Raw genomic sequence first — 18,320 nt, 5'->3', positions numbered from 1 at the left:
GGCGCCCTTGCCCACACAAGAAAACAGCCCGGGTTTCTCTGAACCACGTTTTCTCACTTGGCCCCAGCGGGCCACCTACATGTGGATGGAGATTCTGCTCCCCAAGCCACAGAGGGCACCATCCGTGGAGCGCCACTGTGAAACGTCACGGCCATCTGCTTTCTCTAGCCGTCCACTCTGCAATAAGAATAAGCTCACTGGAGGTGGCAAGAGCAGCACCAGGAGTCCCTTTCCTCAACACCACCTGGCCAATGTCTCCGACAGGGAACGCCCCCCCCTGCCCCCCACACCCAGGGTCCAGCCTTTCATGCACGGGTCAGGTCCCCAACCTCCACCCGGCCAGTGTCCCAGACACGGAACCCCACCCCACCCCCGGTTCAGCCCTTCTCACGTGCGGCCCTGGCCCGGCCCGCCTCTATCAAAAGCTGCAAACGGCAAACCGTCCAGCCCAGTCCAGTCCCCCCGCCTACCCCGCCGGGTCTGCTCTGTCCTCCCGGCTCCCTCACCTCGGTCTGCCCAGGACCCCTGGCTTCTCGGGTCAGCCCAGTGTCCGGGCCCTGCTCCCCACCCCCATTACGGAGGGTGCCTAGGGCACACACTGTCCCCCAGCGGTCACGTCCATGCACCCACACCCTTCGCCTCGTCTGACCCCTGCGCAGCCCACCGCGACTTCTGGAGGCACAGAGGGCGCCACCCCGCTCTGCGCCTGTGTCTTCCCGGCGTGCCCATGTCAGCCTGGACGACAACACGCTGCCCAAGGACGAGTCCCCGAGGGTTGCAATGATTGAATGAGGGAGACCCGGCCCTGGTGTGCGTGTTGCTCCTCAGCACGTGCAGCCGGAACAGCCTGAACAGCCTGAGGGGAGAAGAATCTTATTCACAGCACACACAAATCCTGCCCCATCCGGTTGGTACCTTCCAACACAGGTTTTGGCGGGAGTGGCGGTGCTCTCCTGTGCGCAGGCGCGGGTGACCAGCTCCAGTCTGCGCAGGTGCAGAAGCTCCGGAGGCTGCTTCCGGGCTGCGCGTGCGCAGCGCCCGGGCCTGGGCTGCGGCGGCTGGTGGACGCGGCGTCCAGCATGGCCAGCTGGGTGTTCTGTAATCGCTGCTTCCAGCCGCCGCATCGCACGTCGTGCTTCAGCCTGACCAACTGCGGCCACGTGTACTGTGACGTCTGCCTGGGTGAAGGTGAGGGCTGGCTGGGCTGGGCAGGGGCGCCTGGCGGGGCCTGCGTCCACCCACCTCGGGCACGGGGACAGAGCCATAGCTGGTGAGGGGCCGCGGGGGCTGGCAGAGCGCGGTGGTCATCTTAGCGCCGGGGATGCAGCACGCGCTGACCTTTCGGAAGGCAGCGTGAACCTAGACCCTGGGACAAGGATGCTCGGAAGGACCAGGGTAGGGCCCAGAGGGCGCGTCCTCACCTGGCCTCACGCGAGGGTGCAGCGGGGTGGCAGGGGCCCTAGGGTAGAAGGAAGTGTGGACGGGCCTGTGGAGCTCGGGGGGCTGCAGGAGAGCTGGGAGCCAGGTAGGCCAAAGCATGCCTGCAGGGGGCCCTGGCCAGGAGGGGACCATTGTTTGAAGCAGGAGACATGATCATAGGTGTATTTTTCTTTTTATAAGATGTTCTCCTTGAAGTATAAAATAGAAAAAGTGCATTAATGCAAAGCACAGTGAGTTTTCCCAGAGTGAATTTACCTGTGAAACCAGCTCCCAGAGTACAGCAGTAGCCTCCTCAGAGGTCACCACTGTCCTGGTGTCCATCAGTGGAGCTCATCTGACTGATCTGAACACTCAGCAGGAGGATCTCTGTGCTGCAGGAGCTCCTTCTGTGTCCAGGGGTGAGGCTCCCAGGCCCACACTGGACACTGAGGTTCTTTGAGAGCATCCAAGGGGAGTGACTGGGGAGGCAGCTGAGTATACAGGTCTGGGAGTCAAGACAGGAATAGGTTGGGGAATTGGCATATAGATAATAATTGAAGGCCCTGGGTGAGGAGAGGGCGGAAGGTTAGGACATGGCTTCACCTGGGAAGAGCATTTCTTAAGATAGGCTAAGGTAGGAGGAGGCTGCGGGGAAAAGAAAGCAGAGCTTGACTTGGCATCCCAGGGCAGAGTCAGAATTGGAACCTCCCACAGGAGTTAGTGGCATGGGTTAGCTTGGGTGAGAACAATGCAGACAGGCCTGTGTTCACAGTTTTGGGGACTGGTTCTGGACCTTGGGCAGGCGATTCCCACGCACCTCTGGCTCTTGAAGCACGTTCAGTAGCCCAAGTTCATTCCTCCAAAAAGCCACTGATGCTGGGACACACAAAAAGCAGTGGAAGGGCTTGAGGGCTCTGGGTGGAGCACTGATCACAGCTCCTTAGGTGTTTAATGATCGTTACTCAGGGATAAGCCCTCCCTACGCTTTGGTATACATTCTTGCAGATTTTTTTCCTACAGATAGAGATCTCTACAACAAAAATGGGACTGTGTATATACCACTTAGTTACCTGAGTTTAATAGGCCATGGACCTCCTTTCACGTTAAGTCTGTGTCATCAGTTTTAAGGCTGCATTTAGTTGCCATACCATGATGTATTTAACAGATCCACTCCTAAGAGCTCTGCATGTTTTCTAGTATTTTGCTGTGAAGCACCACTCATTCACTTGTGTGTTGTTTTCCTTTGGGATATCCAGAAGGGCGCAGGTGCTGCTGTGGGGCGTGTGTGATAGAACCAGCACTTAGGACCTGGCACCCCAGAAAGCTGGCTGCCCCCTGTCCCCAGCATGGATGACTGGCATTTTTGTCTCATATATTAGCAGCAGTCTGCGCTTTTGCCAACTACTCATTTGGGCCCCTTCACACCTTTTACTGGAGTGCTTATGTTTGATAGGTTTGTAAGCACTGTTTGTGTCAGTTTGCCTGCCCATCAGCTGCAGATGGATCCTCTCTTTGTCAAGTCTCTTACTTTCCCCCCCTCAACGCAACCCGTGGATTTTTAGGAGCCAGCTCTGTTCATCTCTTACTCCGTGGCTTCTGGCGGTAGCAGTGCTCCAAGGGATCTCCTGGCTCTGTAATCCCTGGAGAGACGCAGATGGCGAGAACATACTGCCGAGTGTGGGTGCTTTCAGAAGAGGGCCACTTGAATGTGTTTGTAGGGATGGAGACAAGGGGACAACTCCAGAGGCTGTTGGGAGGGAACAGGTCTTTCTACACAAGGACCCCATCGCATGTGCTGTGGGGATGAGATGAGATGAGACAGAGGAAGAAAGCAGAGGGAGTTGAGTTGTTCTGTGGTGAGTGGAGGAGAGGCAGGGAGATTGAGGAAGTTCATGACTCTTCGCTCAGTAAAGAGCAAAGGGGGTCCTGTTTGAACACCCACCATAGGGAACTGGCAGGGGAACACCCAAGAAAACTGGAGGGTTGCTCAGCAATGTTGCAGATTCGGCAGTGCTGGAATCAAGTCTGTGAATCCACTTCCCAGTTAAGTGACCTTTTCCCCCTGGTTCTTAGCTGTACTGGACCAGAAGAGGGGGAGACAGAGAGGCTGGGGTTCAGGCTGGGTGGCTGCTTGGAAGGACAAGGGTTCAGTATTGACTGGCCAGCTCTGGGGTCCAGGCTGGCTGGTGAGAAAGGGAAGCTCAGATGTGTGGGGATGGGGCAGAGCCCAGAATGAGGGGCCCTGCTGCCCCCACCGAAGTTTTCCAGTGACACTGGGTGCTCTGGTGCCATGTGGGGGCAGGTGAGGCAATGCAGGGCTGCCCTTAGCAGACAGCCACACAGAGGAGCAGGTTCTCCAGGGGACAACAGGAGTGTCATGGAGATGAAGGTGGTGCAGTAGGTGGGTCTGGGTCAGAGACCCTGGAGAAGATCAGGTGGGGAGTTAGCCTGTGCTTTCAGGCCAGGCACTGCCTTATGGGCCTAGCAGCCCAACAGATACCCCAGAGTGCGCTCCTGGGTACTGACTCGGGTGCTGCCAAGGTGAGGCTGGAGGGGGCGGATGGGGGGTGGCTGAACAGAGCTTTTACTTCATCTCTTGGATGGCATGCAAGGAGCTGTTTTCATTTTGAATAAATAAGCATTTTAAATTAAGGTATCACTACAGAGTCTCACTGTAAGAAAATCTGAGTTGGAGTTAAGTTTGAATATTGTTGATCTTCATAATTACTATTTTGGGACATATTGGCAGAATAGGAAAAATGGATTATTGAATAAATCTTTTCAACTCTGTCCACATGCAGTCTTTTCATTGTCTGAGCGTGGAAAATCTAAGTATTCTAATTCTGTATGTTTTTAAAGAAATACTGTAATTTGAAATGTGCAGTTATATTCAGAAGCACTACTCACTATAATATACTAAAGTTTATGTTTCTTTTATAGGTGGCAAAAACGAGTGCTTGATTTGCAAAGTCCCTTGTCGCACAGTTTTCCTTTCAAAACATGTAAGTTGAAATATGTATTATCTAAATATTAAATTTTTTTAAATTTGAGATTCAGTTTTCAGTCATGTGGGGGGTTCTGAAAATTTCTTTCATTTTGCTAGATTAATTAGAAGATCTTACGAGATTTCTGAGTAAAGTGCAATTAGGATTTGGTTTTGAATACTTCACACAACTTTCTTAACCATAGATGTTTTCCTCTGTGAGTTTGCTGTGCTGTGTTCTGGGAAGTGAAGATGAGTTGAATAGGTTTCTTTAGCACAAGACAAGCTCTTTAAGAAGGTGATCGAGTTTCCCTGGGGATCATAGCTGATTAAGAGGGTTGGAAGAAAGTAAGTTTAGGGGTGCTTACTGTTGCAGTAGGCTTAAAACAAAGTCTGCCGTCCTGTCTATGAAATACTTCCGTTTCACCTGTTTCCTTTAAACTTAGTTACAAATAATTATTCTCTTTATACTTAGGTTCTAAGATACTTATTTGATCTGATGTTTTCATCTGTAATAATCATTTTTTGCTGATTACAAATACAATACAAAGTCACACAAGACTTTAAAGATACAGAAAATCATAATGGAGAAAAATCCTGTCTCCCACAGATGTCCACAAGCAGTATAGTTCCTGCACTGTGTGTTACTGTGACTTCTTTCTACAAAATGGTGTTTTCTCAGTTGACTTGGTATTTTTGGCACACTGGCACTTTGGAAAGACTGCACAGTATTTCGCTGTTTTCCAGGGGAAGAGGTAGTTTTTCTCTGTTTCAATCTTACTGTGAATATGTTTTTTTACCATATTTCTGTAGCATAAATTCCTAGGAGTGGAAAAATAAGGGCACAGATTTAAGTGTTTCAACTTAATAGAAAGCACCTTATTTCCCTTAAGAAATGTACCATTTAAACCCTCGGCCACAGAGCACTGCTGGTCGGGCTTGACTCTGAGGGAGGGGCGCCCTGGCTTTCCCCTGCCCTCCTGGGCCCGACGCTCTGTTCATTTATTTCTTTTCTTTTCTAGTAAGTGTGTTCAGGGCAGTCTGTTTCCTTTTGTTGTACATCACCTTGTGCATAGCTTTTATCATTTCTAGATAGTCTTTTTTTTAAAGATTTTATTTATTTGACACAGAGAGAGAGATCACAAGTAGGCAGAGAGGCAGGCAGAGATAGAGGGGGGAGCAGGCTCCCTGCTGAGCAGAGAGCCCAGTGGTGCCGGGCTTGATCCCAGGACCCTGAGATCCCGACCTGAGCCGAAGGCAGAGGATTAACCCACTGAGCCACCCAGGCACCGCTCTAGATAGTCTTTAACCTCTCTTTTAACTTCTTTTTCGACTCGAGAATTATTCAGGAGAGGGGTGCCTAAGTGGCTCAGACGGTTGAGCGTCTGAGGTGATGATCCTGGGGTCCTGGGATCGAGCCCCGTGTCTGGCTCCCTCCTCAGTGGGGAGCCTGCTTCTCTCTCTGCCACTCCCCCTGCTTGTGCTCTCTCTCTCCCTCTCAAATGAATAAAAATCTTTAAAAAAATTATTCAGGAGAATGTTCCTTAATTTCTAAGAGGTTAGATTTTATCTCCTCTATCATTTTTGTGGAAAATTTTTAATTTTATGTCTTTATGACCAGAGAACATGGCCATATAGTTAGTTTTTTTCATTGTCAGGATTTTCATTGTGGCTTACTACTTGGTAATTGTTAATGTTCTACACATACTTGAAGAAGTATGTCTTCTTTGTTCTCTGTGCATGTGAGGGAGGGAAGTCATTCACGGTCCTGACGCTACTCTGCACACCTGCTTTCTGTGGGCACTTCCAGCAGTCTCTCCAGGACGCCACTCCTCTGTTTTCCACGGGCCACGTGAGCACCTTCTGCCATGACACCTAAGAGCCATTTTTCCTGCTTTCCCTCCTGCTTCCTGGAGCCAGAGGAATCTGCAAGCACGGGTCATGTGCCCCAACTTCCCAGGAGTAAAACCCTTGTCCCCTCATGCCCGTGGCTCTGTGGCCTGGCTCCTGGTGGACACCTGGCTGGTGACTAACTTGCCACTGCTCCTGGGGCTGGGCTGCTTCCACCTTCTCCCTTCTTCACTGCCTTTAGGTCCCTGCGTATGGCTCTGTGTGACCATGACTTCCTTGACCTGTAGCAGGAAGGATACCTGATACCATGGCACAGTTTGTGTGCACATATGGGAAATAAGTTCCACCAAACAACACATCCTTGCTAAATGCCGTGCCCTGATGGCTCCTGCTCTGACTGGGTTTTTTGTTGTTACAACCAAACACAGTGTAACAGGCGAAGCTGATTTCCCGGAGCCTGCTCCTTCTGCTCCACACACAGGGCACCATGCGTATTTGCTAGTTTGTCATGGAAAAGGACTGTCACTGTCACACACACAGAATAGTACACTGCCTTCTCTGTCGGCTGGCATGTGGCGAGGGAACAGTGCAGACGGAAGCTGGGCCTGTGGGGACCTGGGAGGCAGGCAGGTGTGTGGGATGGAGCCTCTGGGGAAAGCAGAGTGCAGAGCAGAAGGATGTGTGGACAAGAAGGGGGTTGCCATTAGACTGCAGTTCACTGGTTCTCCAGCAGAGATGGAGAGGGATGGCTGCCGCAGGGAGGCCCGGGCCCCAGAGAAGCCAGTGGTGTCTGGGATCTGGAAGCCATGAGTGCTCAGAGCATTCATCCTCATGCCCGCTTCACGTACAGCCCTGGGGATCCAGGGGACAAGGAAGAACCCCCAGTGGGCAGAACTGGGGACTGGAGCTGGCTAGACCAGAGGTTCCCCAAGGCGGCAGAGGCCTGTCTGATGAAGAAGAAGATGGCCCCAGGGCAGGAGGCCCAGGACACCCACCCACAGGATCTCCATGACTGCTATGTTCCTTGTCTTCCACCGACCTTTGAGGGGTAGATTCCGTTGTCCTGCCCTAGGCCTCAGGCCCAAGATTGCTTACGGTGGGGATGGGCCTACTCCCTAGGCTGCAGACCAGATCAGAACCTGGAGGACAGGACCACTTGCCAGCGAGGACTTGGGTTTGCTATGAACTGAGAGATGGGGCTTTTGGGGGATGGTGACTTTTCTGTGTAAGGGAAGAGAGAAATTAGAACAGCAGACTGGCCTGGCTGGGAGCTGTCCTTGGCCCTGTTGCCCTTCTTTCTGGGCCCCCAGCTAGACTCTCTCTCCGCACTTGCTTCCTATGAGCAATGCCACTCCAGGCCTGGCCCATAAGAAAATGTCCGGGAAAGCCCCCCAACTCAGCCAAGTGGATGCTGGTGACCCAACAAGGCAGAGCTGCTGGGTCCCAAGTGGAAGGCCATTCACCAAGCCCAGCCTTCTGCTAATGTGCAGGTGGGAATTGTCCCCTTAAGCCACTGAGGTTGGGAGCTGTCTGTGGTACAATTAGCCTAAGTTAGTCTTAGCACGCCATGTAACTTTGGGAATCAATTTCTTTTGTCAGTTTCCATACACACAAGGTCTGTTGGGTTTGCCCATCATCAGTAATGTCAATAAAATTGATGTCTCTACAATGTGGACTCCTTAGTCCACAAGGCTGGCACACGTCCATTTTCTTCAATGTTCTCTCATCTCAGTGATGGTTTTCTGCACAGAGGCTGACTGCCTCACTGTTAGCTTCGCGCTCAGGTATGATGAGTTGGGTTGTTGCTATACTCACTTCTTAAAATGTTATCTCTTTCTGGACTCTCTCTATGCACAACTGTGACATCTCTAAATGTTTAATCTCCATGTCATTCCTCCCTTTCTTTCTCTCTGCCTTCTTTTCCTCATCGCACAGGCTATGAGGAGACACAGTAGTGAGAGCAGGCGTCCTTTGTCTCTTCCTCGTTTCAGGATTGAGCTTCTAGCAGTTCGAGTAGTCATGTGCACCTGAGTTTCTTGCTGAGCGTTTTAATCATGAGCAGTGTTGGATTCTACCAAGTGGTTTTTCCATAAATGTCAAGGTTATCATTTGATTTTTCTATTTTATTTTGTGATGTAAATTGCATTTATTTTTAGAATTTTAAACCCACAGGAGAATTTTTTTTAAAGATTTTATTTATCACTTTATAGAGACAGAGCATGTGTGCACATCTGACTGTGGAGAGGGACAAAGGAAGAGAGAGAGAGTCTAAAGCAGACTCCGTGCAGAGTGTGGGGCCTGACGTGGAGCTCGAGTTCATGACCTGAACAAAACCAGGACTTGGACGTTCAACCAACTGAGCCGCCAGGTGCCCCTGCACCCACAGTAGGATTTTAAACCTGTAACTTGGTTGTGAAGCAGTATACACAGAGGGATCTGGGGGCTGTGCACCTCCATTTGTGTGAGAAGCGCCCTGTAAGTCTCCTTTCTTTCAAGCCCTTTTCACGTTTTGGTGAATCAGGGTTTTGCTGACTTAATAAAAGGAGTAGAAATTCTTTCATTTTTCTTTTCTCTGGCAAAAAAAATTTTTTTAAGACTGGAGTCATTCAGAGCATGTATGCCAGAATTCATACCTGACACTGTCTGATCCTAGAAGGCTTTTTGTGGGGAGGTTTTTAACTAGAGTTTTAATTTTTTAATTAGATATGGGATTCTTCAGAGTTCCTAATTCTTGGGTCAGCTTAAGTGAGTGGCTTTCTCTAGGAGTGTGTGCGCGCTTCATGTGAATTTTCAAGTTTCTCATCGTCAGCGTGTCTGTGGTCACCTGTATTTTCAGTGTCTGTGAGATCTGTGGTGATGCTCCTTTGTCGTTGTCATAATAGTTGTTGTGCCCTCTCCTTATTCTTCAAAAGTCTTACCTGGTTTTATTGACTTTTTGCCAGTGTTGTCAGAGAACTAGTGTTTATCTGCACTTTACATTTGTTCTTAGCTGCGTTCTTATTAATTTCCTTTTTTTTCCCCTTTGGATTTAGTCTGTTCTATAAGATGGGTGCTTCTGTCCACTTCCTTTCTGGCATTTATGCTACATGGTTAGGGCGCCCCTCTGTTTGCCCTTGCCTGCATTGTATGTGTTGGCTATTTTATATTTTTATTGTCTTTCACTTCAAAATAATTTGAAATTTCTGCTTGGTTAGTCCCATGATCTGTGTGTTTTCTGAAAGTATATTGACATAGAAATATTCATGGATTTTTAGTTATTTTTCACTGACTTTTATTGAAGTCTAATACAGAAAAGCACACAGATACAAGTGGCTCCAGGAATTAATTGTGACCTGAACATATCCACCACTTGAACTGAGACAGGGTTCATTTCTGTGACCCCAGAGACCACGGCGTGGCCTTGACGTTCTGAAGTCTAAGGTGCAGTATATCTTCCTGCTGACGCAAGGGTGTCAGACACTTCTGCCCCTGGCCCACTGTTTCATATCTTCTACAGTGTTGGGGCATGGTTTCATTTTGTCTGCATGGAGCCCAGCAGGGCGGCTAGTGTGTGGTCACCATTCTGGTCTGGGTTACCCCACATTCCCCTTCTCTCATGCTCCTCACTGGCTCCTGAACCCCCTGCTCCCACCAAGGAACCATTTCCTACCTGAAGACAGTGCCTTCTGTTGGTGACAGTTTCTCTGGTTTTTGTTTGTCTGAAAAGGACCTCCTTTTTTGCCTCCATTTTGAAGAATATTTTCACTGATCTTAGAATTCTTTAATGGACATTCATGGTTTTTTTGGTGCTTTGATGCTATTCCTTCTTTGTCTGTCTCCTTTCACAGCGTAGCTATCCTATGTGTGATGACAGGTGTCTGCAGAGTTGTCCTGCTTGGCTTCACAGAGATCCCTCACCCTGGGCAGTGGCGGCCTTTGTGAGACTGGAGAACCACTGGTTCCTCTGTCCTCACAGCCTCAGTCCCATTCAGGGACTCTGCCACGTGCAGAGTGATTGACTCCTCTCACAGAAGGCAGTGGGCCCTAACAGATCAGTGATGGTGTTCCCAGGTGCTTGCATTTCTGGTCCATGGAGCTGTTTGTCTAGTCCAGGGTTGTCTGTGTATGTGCAGTGTGTCTTTCTAGACAGGCGTGGTCCCCACTTCCTGAGCACCAGCCTTGGCCATGCTGTTTTGGGGGCATTCTGCATGGCCCTTTGGGAAGGCACCCTTCCTGCTGGCCTTGCTCAGAGGGTCTGGCCACGTGCGGGGCTGTCAGGTCTAGCCAGCACCGGGCAGAGCTCCCATGAACCTAGAGGCCCTGGGTCCTGTCTGTGGGCCATGCCCCCCCATGGCTGGCCCTCAGCCAGTATTGTGCGGGGCCCCCGGCTGTCCCGATGCCACACCAGACCCTCATCTCCCAAAGCCAGACCTGGTCCTGGCCCCTCCACATTCCCCGCCAGAAGGCCCTGGCCCTTCAAGGTACAATCCCTAGTTTCTAACACTGATCTAATTTAGTTCCACTGTTGTTATAGTGGAGTTTGGGGGCACAGATGGCCCCCAAACTGCCATCTGCCATCCTGACATTCATGACTTGCTTACAGTCTAGACCAAAGACCAGACAGGGAGGTCGAGCAAGGCTCTTCCACACCTTTTCGGTCTGGCGTGTGTCCGTACTGTTCCGTGTGGTTGATAGCCATTCCTACCAGACTACTGTGGCAGGACGGCTGCCGCCCAGGCTTTATGCCGTTGTGGTCCAGGCAGGAGGCAGGTCCGCATTCGGGGCCAGAAGCAGGCAGACACCATTTTTCAGCCCTTAAGTTTCTTTTTTTTCCTTTTTTTTATATTTTAATAAACATATAATGTATTTTTATCCCCAGGGGTACAGGTCTGTGAATCACCAGGTTTACACATTTCACAGCACTCGTCATAGCACATACCCTCCCAGCCCTTATGTTTCTAAGTAACTTGCAAGTACTTGTGATTGGTTGAAAGCTGTGTTCCTCTGCTTTTTTCCTTCTGAGTTCCATGTGCCCCCTCCGTGAAAGCCTGGCTTTGGGGGTGTCCTTCTAAGGAGGGGTATGTCTAACATCACAGATGATGTGACCGAGGCTACTCTGCACCCCAGGTGGGTCCCAGGGCCCTGTAGCACTGCCTTTCAGCCCTTGGACTGACAGACAGCCGCTGGCAGCCGGGTCATGGGCACCCCTGCAGGCCCCCTGGAGATGGTTTGTGTCTTCTCTGGCTAGTTCTGGGTGTAGAGGTGCAGTTTTGTCCCCAGGCTCTCTATGGCCGTGTTGGAAGCAGTAACACAGGCCCTGACTTTCCTTCCCTTTCAGACTGACACAGACATCCAGGCGCTCTTCATGGGCATAGACGGCCTGTGTAAGAAGTACTCAAGAGAGACCTGCCAGGTGAGCTCTGTATGTGGTGCCATGTCCACAGCCTCAGGAGACTCGGGGCTGTGATGACCTTGGAAGACATGGGTGTTACATGCTCTGGAGAGCAGCCCCTCCGGGGATTTTCTGCCTTCACTGTGACGAAGCCGTCATTCGGCTGTGTTCTGTTGTTTGTGCTATGCCTTTGCTGTGTGTGGGGACATCACTGTCCTTTGAGCCTCATGATCTGGGGCAGACCTGAGAGTTTGGGCTTGAAAGGGCCCCAGATCAAGGCTGCAGGTCCTTTCCAAGGGTCATGGTCCACACGGACATGCTCTTCCCTAGCTCCCAGGGTGCCTGTCTTCCTCCCAGTCCTGCTCCGCTGTCCACACCTGCCTTGCCCCCCATGTCTCCCCTGCCTCTCCTCCTCCCTCTAGTGTTGTGACTCCATGCTTACCCCACATCCCACCCCAGAAGCCTGGCCTCCCACAATCACTGGACAATGTGCGGGCCACCGTTCTATCCAGGAAGCTGCTTGGGAGAGAAGGGAGCCCTCCAGCCCCAGCCATCCTGCTTCTCCCTGTTCTGTTAACATGAAGCCCCTGTGGGCTGCCTCCTATGTACCCTCTGGGGCAGGAGGCCAAGTGGGGCACCAGCCAGGAGCCACCTCTAGCCAGGACCTTCCCCGGAGCAGCTTGCATGCTTGGTCCCACCTGTGCTGGCGAGACCTCCCCACCCCCTAATTCCCATGGCCGCTTTCCAGCTGTGACGCGGCCAGAAATCCCACGGTGTCACAGCTATCCCATCTACACGTAGCCCCGTAGCCACACACAGATGTCCCAGAAGCCACCTGCGTTCCAGAGCTTGGGCGGTCCTCCAGCCCACGGTGCTCAGAACCATGGGCAGTCCTGTGCTTGGAAGAGTCTTGCCAAGGACATGGCATTTCCAGAGCATTCGCCTGTGCAGAGCTGGATGCGGGGAGGCTGCAGAGGCAGCTGCCAAGGGACCTCCCTCACTCCTCTGGGCCACACGTCCCATGGCCATGTGCCCGTCTGTCCAGGTGTGAAGTGGAGTTCCCAGAGGCCACACAACACAATGTGGCATCATTATGCACATTAACACACTGGGCTTGCTATTCTTTTTTTTTTTTTTTTTTTAAAGATTATTTATTTATTTATTTGACAGACAGAGATCACAAGTCGGCAGGGAGGCAGGCAGAGAGAGAGGAAGGGAAGCAGGCTCCCTGCCGAGCAGAGAGCCCGATGCGGGGCTCGATCCCAGGACCCTGGGATCATGACCCGAGCCGAAGGCAGAGGCTTTAACCCACTGAGCCACCCAGGCGCCCCTGGGCTTGCTATTCTTGAAGGAACAGATATGTGTCATAAATTCCTCTTGACATTAATTTCTAGTGGGGTTAGCACTGACAGGGCAAAGCCGCATCAACAGTAACTTTAAGAGCGTGAGGCCATCCTCAAGCTGTGGCATGGGCCCTGACGATGGCAGACCCATGGCAGGTGGGTCCACAGAAGCAGCCAGGAGGTCGCCCTTCCTGATCCAGCTGCAAAGAAGCAGAAACTCTTCCTTTCCCTGAGCCAGGGCTGGCCTGTGTCGGCTGCTCAGAGTGTGGACATGTGGCTGCCTCTCCAGGGGGATGGACCCACTGGGTAGCAGGCGTCTCGAGCCATCCTGCAGCCTCCCCAGCCTATCACAGGGACCAGTAAAGAGGACATGGACATGCTCAGCTCTTGGTCTTGGCTTCCTCAGCCTCTGCACTTCATAAAAATCTCACGAGACAGGTGCCACCTCCGTCCAGGTGGGCACTCCTACCAGAGGAGGGTCATGGCCCTTTTACATTTTGTTTTGCTGGTGTCCATATTCTCCGCCTGGGTCAAGGCCATAGCAGCTCAGCCTGAGGGGCAGGACACCCCGGAGTCCCAGAGGCTGGCCCCTGCCTAGTATAGGTTGGCAGCCTATGGCCCAGGGGATCCATGCTGCCCTTGGACTTGCTCCAGGCCCCTAGGGGCTTGGTGTCTGGTCCACAGGCCACTCTCCCCAGCTCAGCTTAGCCCATGGTCTCACTTGTGGCCTCACTGCCTTGTTTGTCTGTGCCAGCCATGGAGGCCGGCACGCTTGCTCTCTGCCTGTACTCATTTACGAATAGCCACGGGCCCACCTGTAGGCCCTGTGGAACCCCAGGGCTTCTGAGGTTAAGGCCCCACATACCAGTGTGGGCACAGCGCTGCTCCCAGATGCTCCAGGTAGGCCGTCCTGCGGTCACTTCCAGATGCTCCTGCTTTTTGTTTCTCAGAGTGGACCCTGCACCAGGACACGAGGTTGAGGAATCAGTGTGTGACACCCTCTTCCTGCCGCAGACACGGAGCTAGTCGAGGAGTGAGACCAAGCAAACAGGCAGGGGGTGGGTCTAGCTCTGCCAGAACTTCTACACACCGTGCACAGTCCCCACCTCTGATCCAGAAGCTGCCAGCCCTTCCTTTCTGCCCTACACCACCTTGCCACCTCCAGGGAGCCACAGGGCCTGAGAGCTGTGGCCAAGCATTGGGGACATTTCTGGGACATGGCCTCTTGAAGAAGACGATGTCCATGGGGGCAACACTGCTGGCCCCTCGTGGCACCCCCACCACAGACTAACACTCTGGGCTGAGTCTGTGTCCATCGGTCCTTGTCTTGTGGAGCAGGAGCCCCACGCAGCATGTCCCCCAGACCTTGAAGGCATGGAATCCCTGGGAAGATGAGGAGAACAGGAAGAGGGTGTTGGTCACTCCTGACCATGGCCCCATCTTGTGGAGGTGGCCTGGCCGGTAGAGGAGGCACTGAAGACCTGCTGTGGGCTGGCCATCCTGTCCACCGTGGTTTCTCCCTCTGTCTGTGCTAGCCCTGCAAGCCTGGGGACAGTGCCAGCTGTCCCTTCGTGTCCACCCACTAAGCACAGTCCTGGGGTGCACTGATGGGGTGTTGGCCCCAGAGGATGCTGACCTCACATCCCAGGCCCACAGGAACCCTACCCAGGGCAGCAGCTCAGGCTTCAGCAGTCACGGTGTAGTGCTCCCAGAGGTGAGGTGTAATTGTCTGGATACTTCCCTTAGGGGTGCCTAGGGGGTTCAGTTGGTGAGGGCTCTGCCTCAAGTCGTGATCCTGGAGTCCTGAGATCAGCCACCCACATCGGGCTCCCTGCTCAGCAGGGATCCTGCTTCTCTCTCTCCCCCCTCACCCTGCTGGTCCTCTTGCTCCCCACCCCCAACAGAAAAATACAACAAATAACAAGAACTTTCCTTAATGTGGGGTGGCTCTTTCCGCCCCGAGGCAATCACAGATTGTGGTTTCTGACTCAGTGTTCTTGGGAGCCCCCTGCGGATGTGGAAGTTGGGCCTTCTCTAAGCGGAAAAGCAGAGGTGGCACTGGTCCCGAGTGCAGAAGGTCCTGGGGGTCTGGACAAGGTCCCTGGGCTCCGCTTCACACTGTGCCCTCCCCAGCCAGCCTCATCCAGAGAGTCCCCGTGGGTGCTGTTTGGTCAGGAGGCCATCCCATGATCCCGTTGCTATGCCCACTGGGTTGTGTCCTTTGCCATGGCAAGACCCTGAGTGCCACACAGCACACAGGCACCGCTACACGCACCACATGGCTGCACCAAGCTCTGGGCACAGGGTGGCAGGGGCCAGGGGGCAGGCAAGGCCGTGGGGGAACGGAGCGTGCTTGTACCTGCACCGAAGGCCCCTGCCGGCTCCCGGGACAGCGTGCGTGGTCGTGGCCCCATGCCAGTGCCGGCAGCTGACATGCATTCTCTGCTCAGATTTCAGAATTTCAAGAAAAGCACAGAAAGAGACTCTTGGCCTTCTATCGAGAAAAGGTAACTCCCCTGACTTGCTGCCTCATGAACCCAGGTGAGGGGCCTTAGGGCCTGCACCTGTCCTGCTGGCCCACGCCCCAGCACAGGTTCCCGTCCATGGTTGGCCCGTGGCCGTTTGGGGTACCCGGCTGTGGTCATGGAGCAGTTTCCCTGTGGAACACCAACACTGACCCGTGAATGTCCCCGGAATGCCTCAGGCTCTGTCCACACAGTGCTGCTAGGAGGTCGTGCTGGGGGATGCTGACAAAAGCACATTTGAGACGCCTGTTTGCCCTATAAATACCCTCCTCCACACAGAGGGAGAGCAAAGCCTCGGTGAAAGCGGGTTTGGAGTGTAGATGGAGGGCTCAAAGCAACACCGGGGCGAGGGCACTTGCCAAGGCTGGGCCACCCTGCACGGCTGCCTGGACCACTTCTCAGCGCTGGCTCCCGGGGGCCCTAACAGCCTGCACGCGGGGCCCATGTGTCGAGTCCACCACGTTCTGACTCGTGGCTTATGACACCCAGAGGGTCAGCATGTCCTGATAACTGGAGTCTGATTGTGTCTAGATCACAAAGCTGGAGGAGTCCCTTCGGAGGTCAGCGTTGCGGATGGAACAGCTGCAGGGGTGAGTCCTTCCCACCAGCGCACCCAGGGTGGCTGATGGCTGTCCACTCAGCTGTCTGAGACCAAGTAAGACCTTGTAACCGAGGAGGGAAGAAAGAGCACTTGCATTTGCTAGCAGCTTCTGTCAGAGCGGAGCTGCAGTGGGAAGGGAAAGGAGCCACGAAAACACACAGAAAACACCTAGGGGGCTCCCAGTGTGTCCTGGGGCAGAGGGGCTCTGCAGCCACGCCCTGTTGGACCCCTGCCCACAGCCCGCTGGCCTCCCCTCTGCCAGGAACCATGGCACCTGTGACGGTGAATGCGGGCAGCCCGTGTCCCCATCAGTGTGGAGCCCACAGTCCCCCTAGGGCAGCATCCACACGGCCCCTGCATGGGCCACAGCTCCTGTTCTGTGAGATGGACTAGGGTTCTGTTGGGTGTGTTAACATGGGGATTCTTCAGAAGTCCCAATTTGCGGGTCACTCATTCAGTTAAAGTCAGTGGCTCTGGGGAGCTGCTGTCCACCCAGCTGGTCGCGTGTGCAGCGGTGACCCACGCACTGCTGGTAGATGCTGGCTGCTGGGTTGCACCGGGCAGCTGGTGGTCACACGGTCAGCGCAGGGCCTGTCTGACCTGAGCACCAGGGTGAGGGTGTGCTCTGGGCTCCGCATACTCCGTGGAGGTCACCCCGGGCTGACATAGCCTTCAGTGCTCGGGAAAGAGGGTGAGCACAGCCTTGGAGACCCCGCGAGCTCTGTCCGAGTCCAGGGAGCGGCAGAGAGGGCAGTGTGCCCATGCAGGGTCCCTCAGATTGTTCTCCTTGGTGTATAAGCAGCTTTCTTTCTGGGGAACCTGTCCACTGCCGCAGTCTCTCCCGGGCTGCCCTGGGTGCTCCTGTCTCCGCAGCCCCCAGCCCAGCTTCTCTGCTCATCTCTGCGCTGCACAACTTTTCTGCCTCACTTTTATTTTGGCTGCTCAGTTTTGCATTCCTAGAAGGTTCCTGGTCATTTTCCCCACTGTGGGGTCAGCTTATCTTCATCCCTGTCTTCTGTTTGGGCACATGACAGGCTGTGTGTCTCCCACACCCCGACCCCTGTGAGTCCAGATCCTACCTGTTCTCCTTGGGCTCCTGCTTCAGGTAGGGCCCTTGTGGCCTGGCTGGGGTGGGGTCGGCTTGTTCTGCTGGCTCACTGTGCATGTCCTTGGCTTGGCCTGCATCCTCGAAGGAGGACACCCTCCCCCAGACCACCGCCTGCGCACGAGGAACAGAAGTCATGCAGGGCAGTGGTCACTGTGGGGGAGTTGCTGGGTTGGCACTCGGTGACAACGCTGTGTCCTGGGGAGGCTGGCCCCGAACAGACGTGTGTTACGAAGTCTGTAAGCAGGAGCCAGTGCCCTCGGAGGTGCAAGGTCCCCACGGCACAGATGCTGATGTCCACCTGCCCCCAGCCCCTGGTCACTGAGTCACTTGGCAGGTCCTTGTCCAGCACCTGCTCGCTCCCAGCACTGGGTACTGGCAGGTCTGAGCTAGCCACAGGCCTGTCCTCAGGGCCTTCTCTGGGTGGAAAGTGCAGCTGGCAAGGGGCGGGGGGCCAGGCAGACAGGGAGCATTTGGCTGAGTTTGTCCTCTTTTGCTTCAAACTGGGATGATTTATGTGGGAGTAAATGTTTAGGGTTTAATTCACACCTTCTCTCCATCTGTTTAGGATGAGATTGTCACAGCAAACAGCTTTCAGCGCAGTAAAAACTCCAGTTTCAAGTAAGTATCATGGGGCCTGAGCAGGGAGGGATGTGAAGAGGCATGCAGTGGGGTTGGGGGAACGCGGCCTGACACTCAGACCCCCCTCCCCCCAACAGCTCCTTCAGCAAAGCCAGACGGACACCTGCTCCTGCCCCCTGACACATCAGCCTCTGACAGGTGTGTGCCCGATGGGAACAGCTGAGGGTCCCTGAGAGTCACAGACGTGACCAGTCACACAGCCCTTTCTCTGGCATGTCCCCAGTTCTCCACCCCCTATCCCTGCAAGTGCCCTGATGCTGGACAGCTCAGGGGATACTCAGCTCAGGACTCAGGAGCTTGCTCCCCCTCTGGCTCCTCTGTGCCCTGCGGAGCCTCACGGGCACAGCCCAGAATCAGGTGTGCAGCCCAGGCTGGCCGCTCATATCTCCGTCCCCACAGCCATAGTGACTGGTTGGGGGCAGTCCTGCACCCACACTGGGCTCGTGGGTGTCATCCCTGGGACGCTGATCTGGGACCAGG

At 53.7% G+C, this 18,320-nt stretch overlaps 1 protein-coding gene across 1 annotated transcript; it reads left to right on the top strand.

Moving 5' to 3' along the window:
* Positions 1-1,079: 1,079 nt before the first annotated feature.
* Positions 1,080-18,003, top strand: RNF212 (ring finger protein 212; the record flags this gene model as incomplete). The annotated part of the gene is made up of 7 exons (XM_080796344.1): positions 1,080-1,188; positions 4,360-4,421; positions 11,571-11,645; positions 15,418-15,474; positions 16,024-16,082; positions 17,767-17,819; positions 17,918-18,003. The coding sequence occupies 7 exons, from the start codon at positions 1,080-1,082 to the stop codon at positions 18,001-18,003; spliced, it is 501 nt and encodes a 166-aa protein (XP_080652470.1).
* Between the last annotated feature and the right edge of the window lie 317 nt (positions 18,004-18,320).

This window comes from Martes martes, assembly GCF_963455335.1.
Source record: "Martes martes genome assembly, chromosome: 2".
NCBI lineage: Eukaryota > Metazoa > Chordata > Mammalia > Carnivora > Mustelidae > Martes > Martes martes.
This window is presented reverse-complemented; position numbering and strand designations above follow the sequence as displayed.